The sequence below is a fragment of the Salvelinus namaycush genome, chromosome 18 (genome assembly GCF_016432855.1).
Source record: "Salvelinus namaycush isolate Seneca chromosome 18, SaNama_1.0, whole genome shotgun sequence".
Classification (NCBI taxonomy): Eukaryota; Metazoa; Chordata; class Actinopteri; order Salmoniformes; family Salmonidae; genus Salvelinus; species Salvelinus namaycush.
This window is the reverse complement of record NC_052324.1, coordinates 41317811-41345251: the sequence shown is the minus strand read 5'-3', so window position 1 is coordinate 41345251 and position 27441 is coordinate 41317811. Positions and strand designations below refer to the sequence as shown.

Here is a 27441-nt window from a genome sequence, read left to right as displayed (position 1 = left end):
TCCCAACATAGTGCACTACTTTTGACCAGATTCCTATAACGGGGATCTATAGTGGTGCACTATAGAGAATAGAGTGCCATTTGGGAGATTTCCTTTGTGTAGTCAGTAGTAGTAGTAGCAGCAGCACATATTTGGGAAGGCCGCCTCCCATCAAGTCATGTTCAAGTGTTTGTACTACATCCCAGGGTTTAGCCGATTCTTCTTTAGGAAAAGGTGAAAGATAATATTTGGGGTGTCCTGATCTCGATATTAAAAAACAAAAAAAAGCAATGTACTGTTAAACCACTTTTTCTTTGGAAATTAATGGTAAAATACTGTACCTAATTTACAGGTAACTGGCTGCCAATAACCGTTAAAATAACATGATTATTTTTACAGTGTACTGTTTTTGTTGTGGTTGCTAACGTGATTTTTATTTTTAAATTAGTGCAGCAGCGACTGGATAGGGTGAAGAGTTGAGACCTAGGAGGACCAGAGGATCCCAGTATGCCCTCTCACAACAAACGCACCTCTCCTTCCTACCATCCCGGCAGCAGACGGTAAGTCCTCCCTCTCTCATCCTATGTACTCATCCCACACAACTCCTCACCCATCTATCTACACTCGTTCTATGTCCTCATCCCATCTCACTCTTCTCCCACCTCACTTACCTCATACCCATCCCTCTACATTAATATACTCAACCCACCTGTCGTTCTCCATCAGATCATTCATACCAGCCTACTCTTCCACCCCACCCTCCCCTACAACCAACCCAACTTTGCAAATTAATAGGAGTAATATGTCCACCCCTCTAACATCTCATCGCTCTCCTCCTCTTCTTCTCTGTCCTCCCCTTCCTACCCCCCCCCCCTTTTTTCCAGGCATGAACACAGGCACAAGCATAGCGAGCATGTCTCCAACCCAGCCTACTCTTTCTACCCAGACGAGGAGCTCCTCCACTTCTACCGCTGGACCTCTCCTCCAGGGGTGATGAAGATCATCTCCATCATCATCATCATCATGTGCGTAGCGGTCTTCGCCTGCGTGGCGTCTACGCTCGCCTGGGACTACGACATGAGCACGATGGGAATGGGTGGCGGCGTCGGCGCCGGGCTGGGGATCGGAGGCGCCGGAGGATATGGTGGGAGCTATGGCAGTAGTTACGGCGGTGGCTCCTCCTACGGCAGCGGTATTGGTGGAGGCTCATCCTACGGCGGAGGTAGCTACGGAAGCGGGACCCAGACTGACCCGCTGGCGGGGAAGGGCTTCATCATTGCCATAGCAGCCATCACCTTCATCGCCGTGCTCATCATCTTCATACTAGTGGTGTCGCGGCAGAACACGTCCCGCTCGCCAAAGTTCTACCTGGGGACCATCATCGTGTCTGCCATCTTGGCAATACTAATGATCATCGCTACTATAGTCTACCTGGTGGCAGTGAACCCCACAGCCCAGTCCTCAGGGTCTGTCTACTACAACCAGATCATACAGCTGTGTTCCCAGTACCAGAATCAGAACCAAGCCCAGGGCATCTTCATCAACCAGTACCTCTACCATTACTGCGTGGTGGAACCTCAGGAGGTAGGTACCATCTTCATCAACCAGTACCTCTGCCATTACTGCGTGATGGAACCTCAGGAGGAGGTCATTAAGTGCTGCATCTCCTGTCAGATTGTGTCAGAGATGTGCTTAGAGAGAGCTAGAGACTCCTTATGGCCGATACCTCGTTTCAAAGTAAAGCGGCTTGATTACACCACGTTCTTGCCCTTTCCTCACCGTCTCAAGCTGTATTCCATTTTATCACTCTGTAGTCTACAGTCACGTACATTTCTCGCCCTCAGTGCACAATTCAATACAATTTGTATATTTCTTGGTACATATTACAATGAGTTAAAATAACAAACTTCCTCCTCCTTCACCCTGGTGCATTATCCCTCTTCCTGTGTGGAACATGCTAACCCACTGACCCTCCTCTCTGTCCCAGGTCATAGCCATCATGTTTACAATGTGTCTCTCTCCCCGTCTCTCTTTAGGTCATAGCCATCTTGTTTACAATGTCTCTCTCCCCGTCTCTCTTTAGGCCATAGCCATCTTGTTTACAATGTCTCTCTCCCCGTCTCTCTTTAGGCCATAGCCATCTTGTTTACAATGTCTCTCTCCCCGTCTCTCTTTAGGTCATAGCCATCTTGTTTACAATGTCTCTCTCCCCGTCTCTCTTTAGGCCATAGCCATCTTGTTTACAATGTCTCTCTCCCCGTCTCTCTTTAGGCCATAGCCATCTTGTTTACAATGTCTCTCTCCCTGTCTCTCTTTAGGTCATAGCCATCTTGTTTACAATGTGTCTCTCTCCCTGTCTCTCTTTAGGTCATAGCCATCTTGTTTACAATGTCTCTCTCCCCGTCTCTCTCTAGGTCATAGCCATCTTGTTTACAATGTGTCTCTCTCCCTGTCTCTCTTTAGGTCATAGCCATCATGTTTACAATGTGTCTCTCTCCCCGTCTCTCTTTAGGTCATAGCCATCTTGTTTACAATGTCTCTCTCCCCGTCTCTCTTTAGGTCATAGCCATCATGTTTACAATGTGTCTCTCTCCCCGTCTCTCTTTAGGTCATAGCCATCTTGTTTACAATGTCTCTCTCCCCGTCTCTCTTTAGGTCATAGCCATCATGTTTACAATGTGTCTCTCTCCCCGTCTCTCTTTAGGTCATAGCCATCATGTTTACAATGTGTCTCTCTCCCCGTCTCTCTTTAGGTCATAGCCATCTTGTTTACAATGTGTCTCTCTCCCTGTCTCTCTCTAGGTCATAGCCATCTTGTTTACAATGTCTCTCTCCCCGTCTCTCTTTAGGCCATAGCCATCTTGTTTACAATGTCTCTCTCCCCGTCTCTCTTTAGGTCATAGCCATCATGTTTACAATGTGTCTCTCTCCCCGTCTCTCTTTAGGTCATAGCCATCTTGTTTACAATGTGTCTCTCTCCCTGTCTCTCTTTAGGTCATAGCCATCTTGTTTACAATGTCTCTCTCCCCGTCTCTCTTTAGGCCATAGCCATCTTGTTTACAATGTCTCTCTCCCCGTCTCTCTTTAGGTCATAGCCATCATGTTTACAATGTGTCTCTCTCCCCGTCTCTCTTTAGGTCATAGCCATCTTGTTTACAATGTCTCTCTCCCCGTCTCTCTTTAGGTCATAGCCATCTTGTTTACAATGTCTCTCTCCCCGTCTCTCTTTAGGTCATAGCCATCTTGTTTACAATGTCTCTCTCCCTGTCTCTCTTTAGGTCATAGCCATCTTGTTTACAATGTGTCTCTCCCTGTCTCTCTCTAGGTCATAGCCATCTTGTTTACAATGTGTCTCTCCCTGTCTCTCTCTAGGTCATAGCCATCTTGTTTACAATGTGTCTCTCTCCCGCCTCTCTTTAGGTCATAGCCATCTTGTTTACAATGTGTCTCTCCCTGTCTCTCTTTAGGTCATAGCCATCTTGTTTACAATGTGTGTCTCTCCCCGTCTCTCTTTAGGTCATAGCCATCTTGTTTACAATGTGTGTCTCTCCCCGTCTCTCTTTAGGTCATAGCCATCTTGTTTACAATGTGTCTCTCTCCCCGTCTCTCTTTAGGTCATAGCCATCTTGTTTACAATGTGTCTCTCTCCCCGTCTCTCTTTAGGTCATAGCCATCATCCTGGGAATCTTGGTATTTGTGGGTCTGATCATCCTGCTGGTGTTTGCTGTGAAGACGCGTCAGAAGATCAGGCGCTGGGGCCCAGACAGAATCCTCTGGGAGGAGGCCAAGGTTACCAGCAACAGCCTGCGCACACACACCATCGGAGAGTGGGTGAGTGTGTGTGTGTGTGTGAGTGTGTGGGTTTCCAGATAGGGGATGTTTACAGAGGTGTGTGTGCTGTTAAAACAAGGACAGGGACTGACTGTAAAGTCCATGTAATCTTTGATGATTTGATGTACATTTAACTACCTCCATGGTTACCAGGGAAACCGCATTCTACTAGTGTACATCCACGGCTAATTGTGTGTGACATGACAAACATTCAACGGAATTCACTCTCACAGTGACAGTATAGAGTAATGTAACACTACAGTGCTTTCAGAAAGTATTCACACCCCTTGACTTTTTCCACATTTTGTTGTGTTACAGCCTGAATTTATAATGGATTCAATTGTGATTTTTGTGTCACTGGACTACACACAATACCCCATAATGTCAAAGTGGAATCATGGTTTTAAGAATTAATTAAATTAAAAAGCAAAAATGTCTTGAGTTAATAAGTATTTAACCTCTTTGTTATGGCAAGTCTAAATAAGTTCAGGAGTACAAATGTGCTTAACAAGTCCCATAATAAGTTGCATGAACTCACTCTGTTTGCAATGATTGTGTTTAACATGATTTATGAATGACTGCCTCATTTCTGTACCTCCACACATACAATTACCTGAAAGGTCCCTCGGTCGAGCAGTGAATTTCAAACACAGATTCAACCTCAAAAATGCCTCAAAAAGAAGGGCACCAATTGGTAGATGGGTAAAAAATAAATAAAGCAGACATTGAACATTCCTTTGAGCATGGTGAAGTTATTATTACACTGTGGATGGTGTATCAATACACCCAGTCACTACAAAGATTTTTTTACGATAAAAATAAGCGGAATAGAGCTAAGCACAGGCAAAATCCTAGAGGAAAATCTGGTTGTCTGCTTTCCAACAGATACTGGGAGACAAGTTCACCTTTTAGCAGGACAAAACACCTAAAACACAAGGCCAGATATACACGAGTTGGTTACCAAGACGACTTCGAATGTTCCTGAGTGGCCTAGATACAGTTTTGACTTAAATCTGCTTGCAAATCTATGACACGACTTGAAAGTGGCTGTCTAGCAATGATCAATAACCAACTTGAAAGAGCTTCTATAATTTTTTTAAAGAATAATGTGCAGATATTGTACAATCCAGGTGTGCAAATCTCTTAGACTTTTCCAAAAATACACACAGCAGTATTCACTGCCAAAGGTGATTCTAACATGTATTGACTCATGGGGTTGAATACTTACGTAATCAAGCGATATTAGTGTTTTCTTTTTCATCAATATTTTACAAATGTTATAATTTTTCTTCCACTTTGCCATGAGTATTTTGTGTAGATTGTTGACAAAAAAAGAATGAATATTCAATCCATTTTAATCCCACCTTTTGTAACACAACAAAATGTTGAAAAGGTCCAGGTGTATGAATACTTTCTGATGGCACTGTATCTGTGCTACAGGGTTTCTGATGGCACTGTATCTGTGCTACAGGGTTTCTGATGGCTCTGTATCTGTGCTACAGGGTTTCTGATGGCACTGTATCTGTGCTACAGGGTTTCTGATGGCACTGTATCTGTGCTACAGGGTTTCTGATGGCACTGTATCTGTGCTACAGGGTTTCTGATGGCACTGTATCTGTGCTACAGGGTTTCTGATGGCACTGTATCTGTGCTACAGGGTTTCTGATGGCACTGTATCTGTGCTACAGGGTTTCTGATGGCACTGTATCTGTGCTACAGGGTTTCTGATGGCACTGTATCTGTGCTACAGGGTTTCTGATGGCACTATCTGTGCTACAGGGTTTCTGATGGCTCTGTATCTGTGCTACAGGGTTTCTGATGGCACTGTATCTGTGCTACAGGGTTTCTGATGGCACTGTATCTGTGCTACAGGGTTTCTGATGGCACTGTATCTGTGCTACAGGGTTTCTGATGGCACTGTATCTGTGCTACAGGGTTTCTGATGGCACTGTATCTGTGCTACAGGGTTTCTGATGGCACTGTATCTGTGCTACAGGGTTTCTGATGGCTCTGTATCTGTGCTACAGGGTTTCTGATGGCACTGTATCTGTGCTACAGGGTTTCTGATGGCACTGTATCTGTGCTACAGGGTTTCTGATGGCACTGTATCTGTGCTACAGGGTTTCTGATGGCACTGTATCTGTGCTACAGGGCCAGTGTTCAAAGCGTTTTGGGAGAAGTAGTCGAGTGCTGATCTGGGCTCAGGTCCCCCTCCCCCCCAGGCTGTCCGTGTGTGTTTATCTAAGCAGACAGTCACAGCAGAAGCATAGCTTTCACCACAGCTGCTTAAGGATACGTGTGTGGTGTGTCAGGTGCAGAGGGAGGTGAGGAGAGTTTCATGTCCAGTTTCTGGGAGTGGCTTCCCAAGGCACTCGTCTCATTTTTAGTGATGTCTTGCTATGTCATGGTAAAGAGTTGGTTGTTACAGAGTGACTGCCCCTAAAAAGCAACTTCTCGTTTTGAAAATGGCCTATGTAGCATTGATATGAGTCAGGTATTTTCCACTCCGTGTGTATATATATATATATATATAGCCATGTTATTTTGATTAATTATTCACTGTTTCTATTTATTCCTTGTCACAATATAATTTAAAAAAAAAAGTCTTATCTTTAACTCTGCATTGTTGGAAAAGGACCCATCAGTAAGCATTTCACTGTTAGTCTACACCTGTTGTCTACGAAGCATGTGACAAATACAATTTCATATGAAACAATGATTCTAGTGTAAATAGGATCATTTTGGTCGTAAAGTAAGTCAGAGATTTGCGTGATGATGGGAAACAATGGTATGTCACAGAATGAAGGGTACCGCAACAGTTGTCAGTGGGTTGGGTTTATTCCCACATGCCCACAGATGGCAGCACCCAAGTAATCATCAATTCGGAACAATCGTAAATGCCCCATGGTCAATTTGGTTTGGCATTCGATATCCGTATGGGGCTAGTTGGGGACCATCAGTAAATTTACACAATGTACATGGGATAATATTTTTAAAAGGTTAATAGCAAAACATTTCAATGACTTAACGTCAAACCAACTTTAATGAGACAACTAAAAGATGTGCAACAAGAAAATATTGTCCCGTTTACATTTGTTCTTTATTGACGGTCCCGAACTATCCAAAGTCAAAACAACTTGGCCACGGTCGCAAACCAGCCAGCTGAATCTAATTGGCTAAATGATTTGGCTAACTCTTCCCAACTGCGAACATACATAAGAGACACCCACATCAAGCTACACCCCGAAACCAACTCAAGTTTAAATTCAGTCATGGCAGCTAGCATTTCTTAATGAATCAAATCTAAAACCAAGGCCTAATCAGGAAGTGCAGTCGCCCTCTAAAATAACATTCTAAAGGAAAGGTGCTTTCATGTTTCAAAATGGACAAAGTATTGTTTTTATTAAAACTGGAAACTTGACAGACATGGTTTGCGCATATTTAATGTTTTGACTGATTGGCTATAAGCTGTTGTCCTGTCCCAGGGTTTCTTCCCGTCTCTAGTTGTGATAGTATCTGTGGTGTTTGGGCTGTGGAGTGAGAAGTGGAGAAACCGGTCGGTCCTGAGTGGGAGTGCTCAGATTGCCACACCATTTTACCTCACAGCGACAACAATAATGGCACACTGTCTGTGCTACAGGGCCAGTGTTCAAAGCGTTTTGGGAGAAGTAGTCGAGTGCTGATCTGGTCTCAGGTCCCCCTCCCCCCGGCCGTCCGCGTGTGTGTTTTATCTAACCAGACAGTCACAGCAGAAGCATAGCTTTCACCACAGGTGCTTTAGGACAGATGAGGTGGACAGGTGTGTGTTGTGTCAGATGCAGAGGGAGGTGGGGAGAGTTTCATGTCCAGTTTCTGGGAGTTGCCGCCCAAGGCACTAGTCTCATTTTTAGTGATGTCATGGTGAAGAATTGGTTCTTAAAATAGCATTCTGATCATGTAGTACAAGGAGCAGTTGTGATTGGCTATGAGGTGCTGTCCTAGTGTTCCTCCCTGTCTCTCGTTGTGATCATATCATCTGTGTTATTTAGACTGTGAGGGATGGAGGGGGAAGTGGAGGAACTGGTCGGTCCCGGATGAGAGCGCTCAGTCAACCACACTATTTACCTCACAGCGACAACCACACCTCTGAGTAATATGTGAGAGGGAGGGAACCTTAAGGCAACCTCCAGGCAACCATACAAACAAAACCACTTCAGTCAGCAACCCTAAAGTTATTGGATTCACAAAAGATTCAGATTCAATGCGTTGTTGGATTCACAAAAGATTCAGATTCAATGTGTTATTGCCATATCAACTTAATAGACTTGGTGCAGCTATAAAACTAGGCAAACTGCACATACATGGGCTACAGCCATACCTGGTAGCCTAGGCATAGAGTAAACATGAGACACTGTTCAACACCATGCCATATGTCTTTAATGAAGACAATCTGGTACTGTAGTTGTCAGGCCATCGACGTTGAACTAAAGACTGGTTTGGTTGGATCATAAGTCTGATCGCAAAGGTTTCTTCAGTCGACAAGTTGGTTCATCATTGACATGCTTTAAAGGCTTTGCCTGAAATTATGAGTATGAAATTCCTGAATAAACATCTTCTAAACATAATGTTTTCTGGTAATTGTGTTTATACCTCTGTTCCTGAATGCAGTTCACCAAACTGTAGGATTGGAGTGCTCTTGAGTCTCTTGTTGTTACCAACCTGTGGTGTATTATTTAAACACATGCTGTGTGTAGGTTTTACATTAGTGGCTGTTTGTTGCCCTCTGTCTCAATATGACGCCTGACTCTTGACCTCCTCCTGTATTGAATTCAATTGAATAAACTTTATTGATCCCTGTCTCTTCCTGTAGGTGAATAACGTGTCTGGTCAGCCGGACACTCTGGTGAATGAATACAACGACAAGGTGGGGGGCTCCAGGAACTTCCTGGACCAGCTGCCAGACCACAGACCTCTGTATCTGCCTGGGTAAGGTCACCTACACACTGAGATTTTCGCAGTGTCAAAAACTGAGTCAGAGAAATGTATTTCAGTGAGAACCTGAAGTTGGTGAGGGGCGACCCCATGAGTAAGAGCTGGAACAATGCTCTGTTGCACATTTTAATTAAACTTTTTTTTTTTAAGTATCTGTGGTCAGCTAATCCTAACCATAACCATTAGTGGGGGAAGACCCAAAGCTGGCCTTGCCTGTCCACAGGCATCTTCATCATTCTCACTCAGGAGGAGAACCATTTTGTTTCCTTGGCGAAAGTTAAAGGACTATGTTTGTTTTGGGTTGTTTCACCCGCATGTTTTCACCTGGCAAAGAGAAAGTATTTCCTAAACACAAAGAAGTGTTACCCAAGACATTATTTTGGCAAGGGAAGGCCATTAAGCTATTTGTTATAAGATGCTTAGATAAATGGAGAAGCACGTCAAATCACCTTTTTCCACCATCAATGGTGGTCTGCCACCCCAATATACTCAGTGTATTTACCATGCCAAATGAACTCATGACATAGTCATGAATTAGTCGTTCCATTTGTCACGTTAGAACTGTCAATAATAAAGTATATTTCCTGGTTGAATGCTGGGTCTTTTTAGGCACTTACCAGAAGTTGGTAGAATGTTGGGAATGTGTTCTTTGGCTCAATCTTGTCGCTGAATGATTTGAGGTTTTGTGTGACGCCGTCATCCTGACATCACTCGATCAGGACGAGCTTGTTTCAGAGAAAAACAAACACTTCTGTTATGAGAAGACAGATTCTAGTGCTACAATCCTCTAATACACAGTTTTACTGATTCCATTCAAATGGAGTTTATTAGAATAATTGTGATGATATTTAGGTTATATGCAACAAGGTGTATTATTGAATAATAATTTTTTTTTTAAAAAAATTTCAGGAGCTCAGACATAACTAGTTCGTTGGGAGGACTGAAGAGCAAGCTGAGGGACTACGACACTGGTGCAGAATCGGGAGGAGAGGATCTGGACGAGATCGACTTTAACACGTGAGTGGAGGGGACGACTGGTGGAATGAAAGTTGCCTGCTTTCAGATCTGTTTTGTAAAGTATAGCCAAATCCTGAACAGTTTAGCCTGATCCCAGATCTGTTAAGTATGGCAGAATGACAGTAGTATCAGGATCTGTATTTAACAAACAGATCTGGGATCAGGCTAGAATGACAGTAGTATCAGGATCTGTACTTAACAAACAGATCTGGGATCAGGCTAGAATGACAGTAGAATCAGGGTCTGAACAAGATCCTAATAAACTGCATTCATTCAAGTAGGTTGTAGCATTATTATAGATGTGGGATAGGAGTAATAATATATTCCCCAAACAGGTGTATAGCAGACATGGGCTGGAAATAATTGTATTTTTGTACTTTATTCGAAAATATCAACTTTTTAAATACTCAAAGTAGTCAAATATTTATATGGCGTTTGAACGAAAAGGGAACTAGTTTCTTTAATATTTAAATACAGGTCTCAGACGAGAGGCTAACACGACCAAGAGGGTCGAGAAAGACTGTCATAGGACAGAAACAGGAAGTCATGCATCTATAAGTGAGGTTAAAAGAACAGTAAAAAGCCTCTCTCTCTCTCCACGGCACCGTTGTCTGCCAAAGCAAATGGAAAATAAAAGAGTGGTCACTTTATTGCAAAGTGACCACATTTCCTGGCTCGGTACGGGAGATTAAAGTTATGTTTGATAAAGTTCTATATAATATACGGTGCCTTCAGGAAGTATTCAAACCCTTTTACATTTTGCCGGGTTACAGCCTGAATTCAAAATGGATTAAATATATTTTTTCTCTCCTCTACATAAAATACACCATAATGACGAAGTGGAAACATGTTTTTAGAAATGTTTGCAAATGTATTAAATTAAATACATATGTTACAAATACATATCTAGTATTCAGACCCCTGAGTCAATGGGGCTCCTGAGTGGCGCAGCGGTCTAAGGCACAGCATCTCGGTGCTAGAGGCGTCACTACACTCCCTGGTTTGAATCCAGGGTGCATCACATCCAGCTGTGATTGGGAGTCCCATAGGGCGGCACACAATTGGCCCAGCGTTGTCCGGGTTTGGCCGGGGGTAGGCCGTCATTGTAAATAAGAATTTGTTCTTAACTGACTTGCCTAGTTAAATAAAGGTTAAATACATTTTTTTAAACAGATCATATTTGAATATATACAAATTAATATTTATTTGATGAACCAAAAACTACAACAGTTTGTTGAATTAGTCTAAATATATGATCATTAGCATATGGTTCGGAGGGCTCTCAGATATGAATTTTAATGAGGGACATGGAATCACATCAACATTAGAGTAGACCACTTTTGCAGCTTCTAAATGACTAACAGATATATGTTCATAATGAGTGAGACATAAGATAATACAGTAACACTTCACATCATGTTCTTGTACACGTGTAGTAACTCTGATCATTACAATAGCAACATGGTTGTTGCATAGGACTTTGTAAATTGCTTTATATTTGCATAATGATGGAGTTCTTACATGTGTGGAATAAGGAACGTCAGCTCAAACTCTCAGCTCATTGATATGCAATTACCAAAGTATCATGTCACAACATGCTAATAAAATGTAGTTTTAATACACAGGCACAAGGGCAGTTTAAGTGTTACTGAGAATGCTAACAGTAACAAAATATAGCTATTAAGTGTCGAAAGGAAAATAAATATCCAAAAACTGCCTTCTTGAGTCAACTACAGCCAAGGTAGTTGGAAAATCATGTTTGTTTTTTATTTGGAGTAAACTATCCCTTTTAAATATGGTTAACTGAGTGTTTGAAACAAGAACACGTGCCCTCCGATGGACAAAGACGTTCAAAGTTGTTTTTGCTAAGCGTCCAACTGTTTGCAAACGGCTTTGAATTACTCTGCAGTATTTATTCAGCGATCAACAAAATGTATTGCAGCTTTCAACCTTTTTCAGTGGCATGTTGAAAGAGTCATACAGTAGTTGAGCATCACAACTTATTTATACTTCTCTGTACAGAATATCATTGGTTTGACTTGACTATGGACTGTCAGGAGAATGGATAGTTACAGAATGTTCAGAGCAAATTAAGTTTACTTCCAAAACGCTATATTGTATATCCATTTTCAGAATTTTTGGTAAATTCACTTTTATTGTTTAAATAACTTAGATTGGTGTGTTTTTGTGCCATTTCTAATCATGGAATGGGGTTGTTCAATGACAGACATGTATTTGTTTGAAATATATCACTTGATGGTTTCATTTTAGAGAGACATTCATGTTGATGCAAAACGCTATATATCCACCTCCCTGCTAGGTTTCGCTATAAACACGTAGTACTGCTAGGTTTCTCACTCAAATGTAACTAGTTTTTTTAAAGAACTGTACAAATTATACATTGGTGACATATTGTAAAAAAAATATACATATCAATATAGTAATGAGATCTGTATGTTAAATATTTACATTTGACATTTTTATTAATTTAGCAGATGCTCTTATCCAGCGCGACTTACAGTTAGTGCATTCCTCTTAATACTGTAGCTCGGTGAGACAACCACAGATCAGTCGAATCCACAGGATACAAACATTCCATTTCAGCTAAACAATGGATATATAGTGTTTTAGCAACAACCAATTTTAATACACATCTCTGAATTAAAAATCAGAACAGCAATATTTAACACAAACATAAGCAATCATTTCTGCTGAAAAAAAAATGAAATTGGTGTGTGTATATAGCGTTTTGATACGAAACTTCTAATATGATGGATATATTGAAATAGTATGTACTATTTAGGAAATACTATTAATTGAAGGCAGCCAATCCAATAGTTTCAGAAAAGTAGTCCCTTCCGAAGATCTGTATTCAAATCATTTTAAAAAGTCATTTTTTGGGGGAGATCTGTATTCAAATAGTTGTAGTAACCTCAAGTTACAATTTGTTCCCCTGGAAAAAGTTACTTTCCACAAAGCAGAGTTAAAAATTGTTATCCCAGGTCTGTAGTTAAAACTAGAGTTGTCCCAGGTCTGGTGTATAGAACTTTTGGAAGGGGGTTTTAGAGGTATTTGTGGGTAGAAAGTTATAGACATCAACTTGAGTTTCCTTTTCACTCTCTGTTATCTTTGATAGATGGAAACTCACTAAGGGAAGGGGTATAATACTGTATATATATATACACTGCTCAAAAAAATAAAGGGAACACTTAAACAACACAATGTAACTCCAAGTCAATCACACTTCTGTGAAATCAAACTGTCCACTTAGGAAGCAACACTGATTGACAATAAATTTCACATGCTGTTGTGCAAATGGAATAGACAAAAGGTGGAAATTATAGGCAATTAGCAAGACACCCCCAAAAAAGGAGTGATTCTGCAGGTGGTGACCACAGACCACTTCTCAGTTCCTATGCTTCCTGGCTGATGTTTTGGTCACTTTTGAATGCTGGCGGTGCTCTCACTCTAGTGGTAGCATGAGACGGAGTCTACAACCCACACAAGTGGCTCAGGTAGTGCAGTTCATCCAGGATGGCACATCAATGCGAGCTGTGGCAAAAAGGTTTGCTGTGTCTGTCAGCGTAGTGTCCAGAGCATGGAGGCGCTACCAGGAGACAGGCCAGTACATCAGGAGACGTGGAGGAGGCCGTAGGAGGGCAACAACCCAGCAGCAGGACCGCTACCTCCGCCTTTGTGCAAGGAGGTGCACTGCCAGAGCCCTGCAAAATGACCTCCAGCAGGCCACAAATGTGCATGTGTCAGCATATGGTCTCACAAGGGGTCTGAGGATCTCATCTCGGTACCTATTGGCAGTCAGACTACCTCTGGCGAGCACATGGAGGGCTGTGCGGCCCCACAAAGAAATGCCACCCCACACCATGACTGACCCATCGCCAAACCGGTCATGCTGGAGGATGTTGCAGGCAGCAGAACGTTCTCCACGGCGTCTCCAGACTCTGTCACGTCTGTCACATGTGCTCGTGTGCTCAGTGTGAACCTGCTTTCATCTGTGAAGAGCACAGGGCGCCAGTGGCGAATGTGCCAATCTTGGTGTTCTCTGGCAAATGCCAAACGTCCTGCACGGTGCTGGGCTGTAAGCACAACCCCCACCTGTGGACGTCGGGCCCTCATACCACCCTCATGGAGTCTGTTTCTGACCGTTTGAGCAGACACATGCACATTTGTGGCCTGCTGGAGGTCATTTTGCAGGGCTCTGGCAGTGCACCTCCTTGCACAAAGGCGGAGGTAGCGGTCCTGCTGCTGGGTTGTTGCCCTCCTACGGCCTCCTCCACGTCTCCTGATGTACTGGCCTGTCTCCTGGTAGCGCCTCCATGCTCTGGACACTACGCTGACAGACACAGCAAACCTTTTTGCCACAGCTCGCATTGATGTGCCATCCTGGATGAACTGCACTACCTGAGCCACTTGTGTGGGTTGTAGACTCCGTCTCATGCTACCACTAGAGTGAGAGCACCGCCAGCATTCAAAAGTGACCAAAACATCAGCCAGGAAGCATAGGAACTGAGAAGTGGTCTGTGGTCACCACCTGCAGAATCACTCCTTTTTTGGGGGTGTCTTGCTAATTGCCTATAATTTCCACCTTTTGTCTATTCCATTTGCACAACAGCATGTGAAATTTATTGTCAATCAGTGTTGCTTCCTAAGTGGACAGTTTGATTTCACAGAAGTGTGATTGACTTGGAGTTACATTGTGTTGTTTAAGTGTTCCCTTTATTTTTTTGAGCAGTGTATATATATATCTAAAACTCACTCTATCCATCCTGTCTGTCAGCGAGTTCTCTGCCATCATGAATGAGCAGGAGCGTCTGGACTACAAGAGGGAGTTTGACCGGGACCATCTGGAGTACAAAGAGCTGCAGGCTGAGCTGGATGACCTCAACATGGGCCTAGCTGACCTGGACAAGGAACTGGACAGACAGCCAGAGGGCAGCCCACAGTTCCTGGTGAGGACTTTAGAGACACTATATAAATGTTATACACGGCTCAAAAAAATAAAGGGAACACTAAAATAACACATCCTAGATCTGAATGAATGAAATATTCTTATTAAATACTTTTTTCTTTACATAGTTGAATGTGCTGACAACAAAATCACACAAAAATGATCAATGTAAATCAAATTTATCAACCCATGGAGGTCTGGATTTGGAGTCACACTCAAAATTAAAGTGGAAAACCACACTACAGGCTGATCCAACTTTGATGTAATGTCCTTAAAACAAGTCAAAATGAGGCTCAGTAGTGTGTGTGGCCTCCACGTGCCTGTATGACCTCCCTACAACGCCTGGGCATGCTCCTGATGAGGTGGCGGATGGTCTCCTGAGGGATCTCCTCCCAGACCTGGACTAAAGCATCCGCCAACTCCTGGACAGTCTGTGGTGCAACGTGGCGTTGGTGGATGGAGCGAGATATGATGTCCCAGATGTGCTCAATTGGATTCAGGTCTGGGGAACGGGCGGGCCAGTCCATAGCATCAATGCCTTCCTCTTACAGGAACTGCTGACACATTCCAGCCACATGAGGTCTAGCATTGTCTTGCATTAGGAGGAACCCAGGGCCAACCGCACCAGCATATGGTCTCACAAGGGGTCTGAGGATCTCATCTCGGTACCTAATGGCAGTCAGGCTACCTCTGGCGAGCACATGGAGGGCTGTGCGGCCCCCCAAAGAAATGCCACCCCACACCATGACTGACCCACCGCCAAACCGGTCATGCTGGAGGATGTTGCAGGCAGCAGAACGTTCTCCACGGCGTCTGTCACATGTGCTCATGTGCTCAGTGTGAACCTGCTTTCATCTGTGAAGAGCACAGGGCGCCAGTGGCGAATTTGCCAATCTTGGTGTTCTCTGGCAAATGCCAAACGTCCTGCACGGTGTTGGGCTGTAAGCACAACCCCCACCTGTGGACGTCGGGCCCTCATACCACCCTCATGGAGTCTGTTTCTGACCGTTTGAGCAGACACATGCACATCTGTGGCCTGCTGGAGGTCATTTTGCAGGGCTCTGGCAGTGCTCCATCTGCTCCTCCTTGCACAAAGGCGGAGGTAGCGGTCCTGCTGCTGGGTTGTTGCCCTCCTACGGCCTCCTCCACGTCTCCTGATGTACTGGCCTGTCTCCTGGTAGCGCCTCCATGCTCTGGACACTACGCTGACAGACACAGCAAACCTTCTTGCCACAGCTCGCATTGATGTGCCATCCTGGATGAGCTGCACTACCTGAGCCACTTGTGTGGGTTGTAGACTCCGTCTCATGCTACCACTAGAGTGAGAGCACCGCCAGCATTCAAAAGTGACCAAAACATCAGCCAGGAAGCATAGGAACTGAGAAGTGGTCTGTGGTCACCACCTGCAGAACCACTCCTTTATTGGGGGTGTCTTGCTAATTGATTATAATTTCCACCTTTTGTCTATTCCATTTGCACAACAGCATGTGAAATTTATTGTCAATCAGTGTTGCTTCCTAAGTGGACAGTTTGATTTCACAGAAGTGTGATTGACTTGGATGGTGTGTTGTTTAAGTGTTCCCTTTATTTTTTTTGAGCAGTGTATTTAATGTTCTCTTACATTGTTCTATTAACGTGTGTATGTGAGTTAATAGCTATGTTTTCATTAACTTGTCCAGTGATTTATTTATTTTTTGACGACATTTAGAAAAGTTTTGCATAGAAAATAGATTTTACATTTTCCTCCGATGTGCATTTCCATGTAACCAGCTTGTGTCGATTAAAAAATAGCTGGACATAATGACGTAACTCCTACAGTAACCAGGTTTCCATCCAACCTTTTTTTATAAGAGTACATGTCAGATAAAAAAAATGTCTTGACAGGCCTGATGGAAACAGAACCGTTGTCGGTAAACTTTTCAAAATGTCGACAAAACAAAATACACTCGACAAGGTGGGATCTTTTTGTCAGTAAAATGAATTATGTGAGAAATGTTGGTGGAAACGCTTTTATGCGCAAATCTTGATATAACCATAATATTGAAGTAAACTTGGAGTCATGCGATGACATCATGTGTACAGTTTATTAGGCTACAGATGAAATAAATTATGAACTTCACAGGCTGATGAAAGTACAAGGTGATGAGCTTGATGCTCCTTTTCAATAAATATTGAGGGTCTCATTCTGGTGACACGATCATCGATGTTTGGCTGCCGATTGACAAATAAGAATAATCTTGCTCTTCTCTCCATAATAATCTCATCATGTAGACCATGTGTGTTAAACTCATTCCACGGAGTGCCCAGCTCCACCCTTCTAATTGATTGATGAAATAAGGTCACTAATTACCTGGTTGTCTAGGTCTTAATTGAAAGGAAAAAAAACAGAAACCCGCAGACACTCGGCGCTCCGTGGAATGGGTTTGACACCTGATGTAGGCCCTTCACTCAACTCAAGACCTCAAAACCAGTCCCACAGCATTTATTTCATGGTTCCGTTCTAATCAGGGACTGATTTACACCTGGGACACTAGGAGTGTGCAATTAATTATCAGCTAGAACAGAAAACCAGCAGGTTGAATACCCCTGCTCTGTTGTAGGCTATACCCGCACTGTATCTGAGTTAAATGCCATGGAAACCTATTGTATTGTTTATTCGGTACATGGGAATTTAAATCATACGGTATTTTTATGTGCACTACTGTACGTCATCACGCATAGTCGTATCTGTAACAAGTCAATTTGATGGAAACATCTCTGGTGGGCAAATGCACTTTTTCTTTAATGCAGATTTTAGAATATTCACATGGAAACCTAGCTACTTTCACATTTTTGGGGGGCAAATTGCGTATTAATATAAGTTGTCGACAGCCTGTATGCCATCCCACGTATTTGTTTCATGTCTCAGGTAACCCCCGTGAAAGCAAGCATGGATAGAATGCAATAATTTTGTAATATTTACATATTCTAATAATTCTCATGTGCCAACGTATCGCCACGTTCCGTGGTCGCCATGGTGAAACTTACACTCCTGTATATCTGAAATAATCGTATGGTAAAACTTACCAGCCAACCAAAAAGCAAGGCGAAGCAATTCAGGAATTTTTGAAAGTCAGGACAATCTTTAGCCTGTAAAGAAACAATTTTTACAGTTAAATAATATTTTTTCAAGCAGTAGGCATTTAGAATTTAAATGTGGAGCTTAATAGTTAAGTGATGACATGTGCACGGCGTACCTTAAATTATTTGGCAGTCATCGTTTAAAAAACAGTGGTTCCCATCATTTGTCACAAAGTTTGACAACAAAACAAATCCACCCCATCGAACAGATACAAATGTTGTTGATCTTTCAAAGATGTCTCCTATATCTGCCGTTTCCATTACAACATGTCGCAAGGATTTTGAAACATTGGTTTTGTCAACAACGAAAAAACGTATTCAATGGAAACCCGCCTATTAAGGTGACCATGATATCCTTAACACAATTTCAAAGAAACAGATAAAAAAATTCTGAATCGTAATTTAAAAGGTAGACTCGGCATTACAAATGTCGAAAGTACTGTAGCATATCGGGCCGACTTCCACAATAAAAAAGTGTGACGCTAATTGTGTTTTTTTTTCTATCCTTAAAAACAGGATGCTATGGATAAGTACACCCAGATGAAGAATATGAAGAAGGTATGTTCCACTGCACCACTATTACCTTTTGAGTCACATTTTAGTGAGAATTTGATTCAACCAACCCAACCACAGTAACATGTTTAAAAAAAAGTTAACCTCCACTTCTCTCCACAGTCCTCAGACTATCAGCTGAAGAAGAAGAGGTGCAAGCATCTGAAGGCCAAGCTGTCGCACATCAAGAGGAAGGTCAGCGAGTATGACCGCAGACGCTGAACCCTGACCACTAACCCCAGTCCAGAGCAGACTCCACCCTTGTCTGTCCAGGTAACTGGCCCCAAAAGAAAGAAGACCATAATGGGAGAGGGACCCAGAGAAGGCTTTTTTTCAATGTGAAGTCATATGAACTGTTTTTAAGAGGGAGAATTCTCTGAATGTCTAATAATGTTTTATTTTTTAAAATTAAAGTTAGATTGATGTTGAGTTCCCCCCCCCCCCCCATAGCCGCAGGAAGTAGGGGTGCTAAGAGTGCTGCCGCACCCCCTGAAAAATCCTGATGATGTGGCTCAGTTGGCAGAGCATGCTGCTTGCTATGCTAGGGTTCTGAGTTCGATTCCCACAGAGGACCAGTAAGAAAATCTGTGCATTTACTGTAAGTTGCTCTGGATAAGAGTGTCTACTAAAATGGAAAAGGAAAGAATAGACCATTTCAGTTTTCACATAGAAATCAAGAAAATGGATAACATATCAATAAAGTTTTTTTTTATATTCCACAAGTATTTTAAGATGACCTGTTTTGTACAGATAATTATCAGACTCAAGTTACAAATGCTGGTAAACACTAAAATACATTTAGTAATTTTTTTCTTCACAAAAGCAGTGCACTGGGCCTGTATTAGCGGACCAATATATAGACCCCCCCTCCCCCCTCTGTCGTCACAGCAACCCCATCCCCAAACTACTTCCAGCGGCTATGATTCTACCTCTAATATGTGGCCTCTGCCGAGTCCCCAACAATTGGATGTTCCGGTTTTGGAAAGAGCCTGTGACTCGACTTCCGCTTTTGGACATTGACAAGGTGACCAGCCATCTTAACTCCTCCTCCACATTTACTGGATTAATTGAACAGTACAGAAGAGAACCTCCCCAGACAGTTATTTTTTTATTTTGATAAACAATATTTATGGGATCTAGTTTCAGGCGTTTATTTGAAACCTGCTACGTTAGGTTAACAGTTGGGTAATGATGGTTGGCGCAAGATGCTAAAGGTTATTAGAGCGCCCTCTAGGGTATAGATACATGACATGGCCAATGTTTTTTTTTTTTCATGTTTGTACATTTTTGTTGTTTTAACACATGTTCTCATGGGATGGTCCTGTATCAAAATAAATACCCGGTGGGACCTTATGGAATTGTACAGTTTATCAGCTTTTACAAATTCATTTTGTAGCTGTCTTTTACTGACATCCGGGCACCAGATGTATAGTAAGCAAATTAAAGATGTTTTCCGTTTTTCTTACCTAGATCTTTTTGTGAATTTCCGAAAATGTTTTTCCATTCATGTAAATTGTAATTTTCTCAGACATTTCTGTCTGTTTAGTTAAAAAAATAAATGTGAGCATTGTGATGTATTGAAGATATTCATCCTCAACAATAGTCTGAGGTTAAATATTGTCCATACAGAGATGCAGGCAAGTAAGCTACTACCATGGTGATTATGTACAATGTAGGATTTATTGTGTAAATATTATTTAATAAAAATAAATACACTTTATTTGCAGCTTCAAAAAAATATATTTTAATGAGATTTAAAAATATATATATATTTCACCTTTATTTAACCAGGTAGGTTAGTTGAGAACAAGTTCTCATTTACAACTGTGACCTGGCCAAGATAAAGCAAAGTAGTGTGACACAAACACAGTTACACATGGAATAAACAAGTGTAGTCAATAACACAATAGAAAAAAAGTCTATACACAGTGTGCAAATGGAGTGATAGATGTGCAAGTAGAAATACTGGTGTGCAAAAGAGCAGTTCTTTCAGAACTGCTATCTGGATTTGGGTGAAGGAGAAGCTGGGGAGACTTGGGCAAGTAGCTGCGGGGGGTGCGGAGCTGTTGGCCGGGGTTGGGGTAGCCAGGAGGAAAGCATGGCCAGCCGTAGCGAAATGCTTATTGAAATTCTCGATTATTGTGGATTTATCGGTGGTGACAGTGTTACCTAGCCTCAGTGCAGTGGGCAGCTGGGAGGAGGTGCTCTTATTCTCCATGGACTTTACAGTGTCCCAAAACCTTTTGGAGTTAGAGCTACAGGATGCAAATTTCTGTTTGAAAAAGCTAGCCTTTGCTTTTCTGACTGACTTCGTGTATTGGTTCCTGACTTCCCTGAAAAGTTGCCTATCGCGGTGATTATTCGATGCTAGTGCAGTCCGCCACAGGATGTTTTTGTGCTGGTCGAGGGCAGTCAGGTCTGGAGTGAACCAAGGGCTATATCTGTTCTTAGTTCTACATTTTTTGAATGGGGCATGCTTATTTAAGATGGTGAGGAAATTACTTTTAAAGAACGACAAGGCATCCTCGACTGACGGGATGAGGTCAATATCCTTCCAGGATACCCGGGCCAGGTCGATTAGAAAGGCCTGCTCGCAGAAGTGTTTTAGGGAGCGTTTGACAGTGCTGAGGGGTGGTCGTTTGACCGCGGACCCATAGCGGATGCAGGCAATGAGGCAGTGATCGCTGAGATCCTCATTGAAAACAGCAGAGGTGTATTTGGAGGGCAAGTTGGTCAGGATAATATCTATGAGGGTGCCCATGTTTACAGATTTAGGGTTGTACCTGGTGGGTTCCTTGATAATTTGTGTGAGATTGAGGGCATCTACCTTAGATTGTAGGACTGCCGGGGTGTTAAGCATATCCCAGTTTAGGTCACCTAACAGAACGAACTCTTAAGATAGATGGGGGGCAATCAATTCACATATGGTGTACAGGGCACAGCTGGGAGCTGAGGGGGTTCTATAACAGGTGGCAACAGTGAGAGATTTATTTCTGGAGCGATTAATTAAAAAAATTAGAAGCTCGAACTGTTTGGGCATAGACCTGAAAAGTATGACAGAGCTTTGCAGGCTATCTCTGTGGTAGATTGCAACTCCTCCACCTTTGGCAGTTCTATCTTGACTGAAAATGTTTGTAGTTGGGGATGGAAATCTCAGATTTTTTGGTGGCCTTCCTAAACCAGGATTCAGACATGGTAAGGGCATCAGGGTTGGCGGAGTGTGCTAAAGCAGTGAGTAAAACAAACTTAGGGAGTAGGCTTCTGATGTTAACATGGATGAAACCAAGGCTTTTTCGGTTACAGAGGGTCAACAAATGAGAGGGCCTGGGTTAACCTCCACATCACCTGAGGAACAGAGGAGGAGTAGGATGAGGGTACGGCTAAAGGCTATCAAAACTGGTTGTCTAGTGCGTTGGGGACAGAGAATAAAAGGAGCAGTTTTCTGGGCGTGGTAGGATAGATCTTATTGCTGTCTAAACATCTGTCCACTTAAATAATAAACTTTAAACGTTTTTAATGACAAAGGTTTCTGGCCATTTACATGAAATTTATGAGCTCATCATCCACAAAAACATGTTTACCCATTGCTCCCTCCAAAAAAATCGGAAATCGGAACCATTTTTCCTTGAGAGCATGTTTCCTGGGGCGGGAAGCTGTTACACCAAACATGGTTGCTTCCTTCAGCAGGTATGCGAATGTTGTGTTTTTGTTTTAATCTTATTTGAATGTTTCTATTTCTGCATAATAGTAAACTAATGTACATTTATTCAGCCGACAATTTAACTAATTTAGTCGAGTAACTCATTCATGAAATGTAGACGATTAATTTAGCAGTACATTCGAATAACATCCGCCAGTTTCACAGCAAGGCGCAGCCACAGACAAGCAGTTAGTTATAAAATATATTTGGCGCTGCTGAACCAGAATCTTGGGTTTACAGGAGACGTTGAATATGGCGATTCTCCTTTAAGCGCATTTAACTTGCCATTTTCCAGCTTTTCAAGATTAATGTCATACGTTTGGTACTTACCAAAGAATGGAGTTTGGCTGACTAACTAACGTTAGTATTGTAATGACGTTACTGCCGTTCCGGCCGGTATGTACTCCACCCCCCTAAAATCAAAATACAAAGTTACATGCAACCGAAAATAATCGTATTGTTTTTGAGAAAATGCCAAATCCACCTCTTCTGCACCACCAATAAAATCACCTAATACTACCACGCACAGGTCGGCTGATCCAGCAGCAGAAAATGCCATTGATTTTATCACCTTCAACAGTTTAAGAACGTCATACCTATCTGTTGTTTCACCCGCGCTACACGGAACGCAATATTTAATGTAAGTAGACAAAATATAGGGTACTTTTTAAAGTTGTATATTTCTAAGTAAGCTTTATTTTGTGTTTTTAAATCCATTACTAATATTGCAGGATGTGCAAAACTGGCATTTATTCGATTACATGTAACTTTATATTTAGACCATTTTTGGAAGTACATACCATCAAAAGGTAGTAATGTTGATAGTTGCTCAGCGAAACTCCATTCTTTGGTAAGTTCCCGAACGTATTTTGACATTATTAAGCTTGAAAAGCTGATGAATGGTAAGTGGAATGACTGCTTCCTGGGTTTAAAGGAGAATTGACGGATCGAGTGCATGTGATTGCTTACATAGATAGCTACATTTTCCAACCAATATGGTTCCAATTATACTAGTATGGGGATGATGAGTAGGCAGCTATGTTGTTTTTGAAAATAATTGTATTTGCATGATAATGCCATTGTTTATAATTTTAATAGCTACCAAGCATTACAACGTTTTTTAAAGCTTCTAATTCCCCTCGTGTCATTTCTACAGATACTTTAGTTTTTGATTGAACTGCATTTGGAGGTTGACTCAATCAAGATGGACGAAGAGCCAGAGAGAGCCAAGCGTTGGGAGGGGGGTTATGAGCGAACATGGTAAGGCGCTCACTAAACATAAACTTAGGATGAATATAATTATTGGATTGTTGTGTGTTTTTACATTTGCTCTTCACCAACTTCATCCTGCAGCAGTCACCTGCATTGTAGGAGGCTCTATTGGCAACCAATCACAAGGGTGTTATTGTTTGACTCAAGCGATGACTGAAACGGGAACCAATTTGCCGTAATTCATGAGTGGCCCACAGTGAATAAATACATGTGATTGAGGCTCTTTCTCACTAATTGGTTGTGTAATGTACACACACATGATTTTAGTTTGTGTGTTAAAAACATTTTATAAAGAATGGCAACACTGCCATGTTGATCTGAGCCTCGCTGTTAAAAAAACCACATTAGTGTCTGACTTTTTGGCAGATGCACCTCCCCCGACTAAACTCCTCGACTTTGGTCTACAGTGAGGCTGCAACAGCCTTACCACTGAAATGCGGACACTGACTGACTGACTGACTGACTGACTGACTGACTGACTGACTGACTGACACTGTTGGTCCATATAGGGAGATCTTGAAGGAGGATGAGTCTGGATCTCTCAAAGCCACTGTGGAGGAAATCCTTTTCCAGGCCAAAAGGAAAAGGGTGTTCGAGAGCCATGGACAAGTTCGGCTTGGGATGGTGAGTTGATTCCTTACCCTCTATTTGCCTTCTCAGATTCCATGTACTTCTTCAGTAAAGTAATGATGATAACACTACAATATCATGTGTTCCAGATGCGTCACCTGTACGTGGTGATTGACACCTCTAGAACCATGGAAGACCAGGACCTGAAACCCAACCGCCTCACCTCTACACTCAAGGTGAGGAATAGGAGGAAGGTTGAGGAAGAGGAGGGGCTGGTAGAGAGGAGGAGGAGCAATCAAAATACTTGTGAAACATATAGAGCTGAAAAATATTTTGTGATTGTTTTCTCTCTCTTCAACCCTGCAGCTGGTGGAATATTTTGTCGAGGAATACTTTGATCAGAACCCCATCAGTCAGGTAGGCCCTCATTCCACCAATCAGAGTGGGTTTTGATGTCCTACTGTCATCCGGTCCTGAGCGTTTGTCTATGTAAGCAGCCCTTGGAGCCTGGCTCGTCTCTGGGTTTCTTCCCAGGTTCCAGCCTTTCTAGGGAATATTTTTCCTAGCCACAGATACCAATGCACCTGCATTGCTTGCTCTTTGGGGTTTTAGGCAGGGTATCTGTAAAGCACTTTGTGACACTGCCAGATGTAAAAAAGGGCTTCATGAAATACACTTGATGGATTGCTATGTCAGCAACGGTGTGTTGTCATCCTCCTACTATATGGTCTAGTAAGCTAAGAGAACTTAGTCCCTCCTATGGTCTCCTCTTCAGGTGGGCATCATCACCACAAAGAACAAGAGAGCGGAGAAGCTGACTGACCTGGCAGGTGAGAGGTCAGCCTTGGGTCATTCTACTAGGTGTCCCAATTTCCCCTAAGCTTATTCAATCTAAGTGCTGTACATTTTTTTTTTTTTTTGCATGTTTAAAATAGTTTTCATTTTTATAGATTTATTTTCCATTGTAGGCATTACGTTTGTGGCTTGCTGGTGTTTTGAGTGTGCATGTAAGTTGTGTGCTGGTTACAGTTCTGCTAACAGTGCTGTTATTCTATCCACAGGGAACCCAAAGAAGCACATTGATGCCCTGAAGAAAGCAAAGGACTCTACGTGTGGAGGAGAACCCTCTCTATATAACTCCCTCAGCCTGGCCATGCAGACACTCAAGTATGCTTCCTGTGTGTTATGTGTGTGTGTGTGTGTGGTGTGTATATGCTTCTACACCTGCATTGCTTGCTGTTTGGGGTTTTAGGCTGGGTTTCTGTACAGCACTTTGAGATATCAGCTGATGTACGAAGGGCTATATAAATACATTTTGATTTGTATATCCATATACTTTTATTTTGTCCCAAGATGTATGATCCACTGTGTCTTTTCACCATCGCCCTCTGTCTCTCCTCAGACACATGCCAGGACACAGCAGCAGAGAAGTCCTCATCATCTTTAGTAGTCTCACCACATGTGACCCAGCTAACATCTACGAGCTGGTCAAGGTAACAGCAGATCTGTCTGTCTCTATCACTTACACATTCGTCCGTGATTGGGAGTCCCGTACGGCAGCACACAATTGGCCCAGCGTCATCCGGGTTTGGCCGGTGTAGGCCGTCATTGTAAATAAGAATTTGTTCTTAACTGACTTGCCTAGTTAAATAAAGGTTAAATACTTTTTTATAAAATCTTGCTCACTTTCCCTCTCCCCAGATGTTTTTCTCTGGTGTTTTGTCTCATGTAGAAACTCTGGTGTTGTTTCTATGGTCTTTCTCCTTGTCTCACTGGTGTCTCACTGATCTCTCACTGATCTCTCACTGGTGTCTCCCATTTCATATCTCTGGTCTCTCCCTGATCTCTCCCTGGTGTCTCACATTTCATATCTCTGGTCTCTCCCTGATCTCTCCCTGGTGTCTCACATTTCATATCTCTGGTGTTTTCTCTGTTCTCCATCAGACTCTGAAGGCTCTGAAGATCCGTGTGTCTGTGATTGGCCTGTCAGCCGAGGTGCGTGTCTGCACCGTGCTCACCAGAGAGACCGGGGGGTCGTACCATGTGATCCTTGATGAGAGCCACTTCAGGGAGCTGCTGATGTTTCATGTGAAGCCTCCTCCTGCTACCTCCTCCTCCGAGTGTTCCCTCATACGCATGGGTCAGACACACATAGAGCTTCAGCACATAGACTGGCTCAGTCCTAACCACACAATGTTATTTCTGAGCTCCAGTGTTTCCATTCTCTCTCTCTCTCTCCCTCCAGGTTTCCCCCAGCACACCATAGCCTCTCTATCAGACCAGGATGCCAAGCCTTCTTTCAGCCAGGCCCATCTGGACAGCACTGGTGGTGGTCCCGGTCTGTCTATGGGAGGGTACTTCTGTCCACAGTGCCAGGCCAAGTACACTGAGCTACCTGTCGAGTGTAAAGTCTGTGGTACGTGGTGCCTAGCTGACTGTGAAGTCTGTGGTGCCTACCGAGTGTTTAAGTCTGTGGTGTGTGGTGTCTAGCTGAGTGTATGTCCCAGTCGTCTCTCCTTCTTCACTCGTTTACTATTTCCCACATTTGAATGCATTGGTTTGCTGTAGGTACAGGCTAGAGGGGGTTTCTCATAGCAATAATTTCCTTTCATATCGGGAAGTGAACAAGTGCACACTTTGGGAGAAATGCATTTTGGGAAATACCTTCTGTGTACATAAATTGAGATGACCCATGTGTGTGTACTACAGACGTGACTAAAGTGTATGTGTTCCCCAGGGCTGACACTTGTCTCCGCTCCTCACCTGGCCCGATCTTTCCACCACCTCTTCCCCCTGGAGGCCTTCCAGGAGAGTCCTCTGCTGCTGCACCACAGAGAGAGGTTCTGTGAAGCCTGCCAGGGGGAGCTGAAAGACAAAAGTGTGTTCACGTGTCTGTCGTGCTGCAGTGTGTTCTGCGTGGAGTGTGACCTGTTCATCCACGACACGCTGCACTGCTGCCCCTCCTGCATCCACAGCCGCAGTGCCCCCTGAGATGCTCTGGTCAAAAGTAGAGCGATATATATATATATAGGAAACCTCAGACAAGTGCCAATATACCTGCACACACTTTAAAGATGTTTACTAATTTGGAGGAACTTCAGTGCTTTGGGCCCTTCCTGAATTTACCTCTGGAGTTGTGTTGCTAGGAAATGTGGAATTGACTTTGGCCGTATTGCTTGGAGTTGACCTTGGAGTTGTCCTGTATCCAGGCTGACATCTAAAGCTAGAGGACTGACTTTACCTCAATGATTGAGATGGAACTGCTGAAACTCTGAGCATCGATATCACCGGTTGGCTAGTGCCGGATGGTTCTGGTAGCAGCGTAGAATGGACCAAACTTTTTCAATAAACTTCAGCTTTTTTGTAGAGATCTTATTGTATGTTCTCTTTATTCATTTAGACTCGTCTGTCTGTCCCCATCTCTTAGCCAGAGCCTTCCATTAAATGACAGGGTTTTACATTC

The 27441-nt window shown here is 42.9% G+C and overlaps 2 protein-coding genes across 3 annotated transcripts; both read left to right on the top strand.

Moving 5' to 3' along the window:
• The first annotated feature begins 486 nt into the window (after positions 1-486).
• Positions 487-18658, top strand: oclnb (occludin b). The gene is made up of 8 exons (XM_039013011.1): positions 487-539; positions 864-1563; positions 3643-3810; positions 8660-8775; positions 9691-9798; positions 14594-14765; positions 18401-18442; positions 18560-18658. Exons 1-8 carry the CDS (start codon positions 487-489, stop codon positions 18656-18658), a joined length of 1458 nt encoding a protein of 485 aa, XP_038868939.1.
• Positions 18659-22084: 3426 nt separating this feature from the next.
• Positions 22085-27348, top strand: gtf2h2 (general transcription factor IIH, polypeptide 2). Of its 2 annotated transcripts, none has more exons than XM_039013814.1 (11): positions 22085-22123; positions 23293-23396; positions 23918-24032; positions 24128-24214; positions 24345-24395; positions 24754-24808; positions 25040-25145; positions 25381-25471; positions 25923-26118; positions 26224-26394; positions 26716-27348. In XM_039013814.1, the coding sequence occupies exons 2-11, from the start codon at positions 23341-23343 to the stop codon at positions 26967-26969; spliced, it is 1182 nt and encodes a 393-aa protein (XP_038869742.1). In that variant the 5' UTR covers positions 22085-22123; positions 23293-23340; the 3' UTR covers positions 26970-27348. The 2 variants fall into 2 exon arrangements, with proteins under 2 accessions (XP_038869742.1, XP_038869743.1); XM_039013815.1 differs by lacking the exon at positions 22085-22123 and adding an exon at positions 22621-22776.
• Positions 27349-27441: the final 93 nt, after the last annotated feature.

Bases quoted from the DNA above. Each gene is read 5' to 3' on its own strand.
- oclnb (XM_039013011.1), top strand. From the start codon at position 487: ATGCCCTCTCACAACAAACGCACCTCTCCTTCCTACCATCCCGGCAGC. The intron at 540-863 runs GTAAGTCCTCCC...CCTTTTTTCCAG, and splicing joins TACCATCCCGGCAGCAGACG to GCATGAACACAGGCACAAGC. The intron at 9,799-14,593 runs GTGAGTGGAGGG...CCTGTCTGTCAG, and splicing joins GACGAGATCGACTTTAACAC to CGAGTTCTCTGCCATCATGA.
- gtf2h2 (XM_039013814.1), top strand. From the start codon at position 23,341: ATGGACGAAGAGCCAGAGAGAGCCAAGCGTTGGGAGGGGGGTTATGAG. The intron at 23,397-23,917 runs GTAAGGCGCTCA...TGGTCCATATAG, and splicing joins GGGGGTTATGAGCGAACATG to GGAGATCTTGAAGGAGGATG. The intron at 25,472-25,922 runs GTAACAGCAGAT...GTTCTCCATCAG, and splicing joins ACATCTACGAGCTGGTCAAG to ACTCTGAAGGCTCTGAAGAT.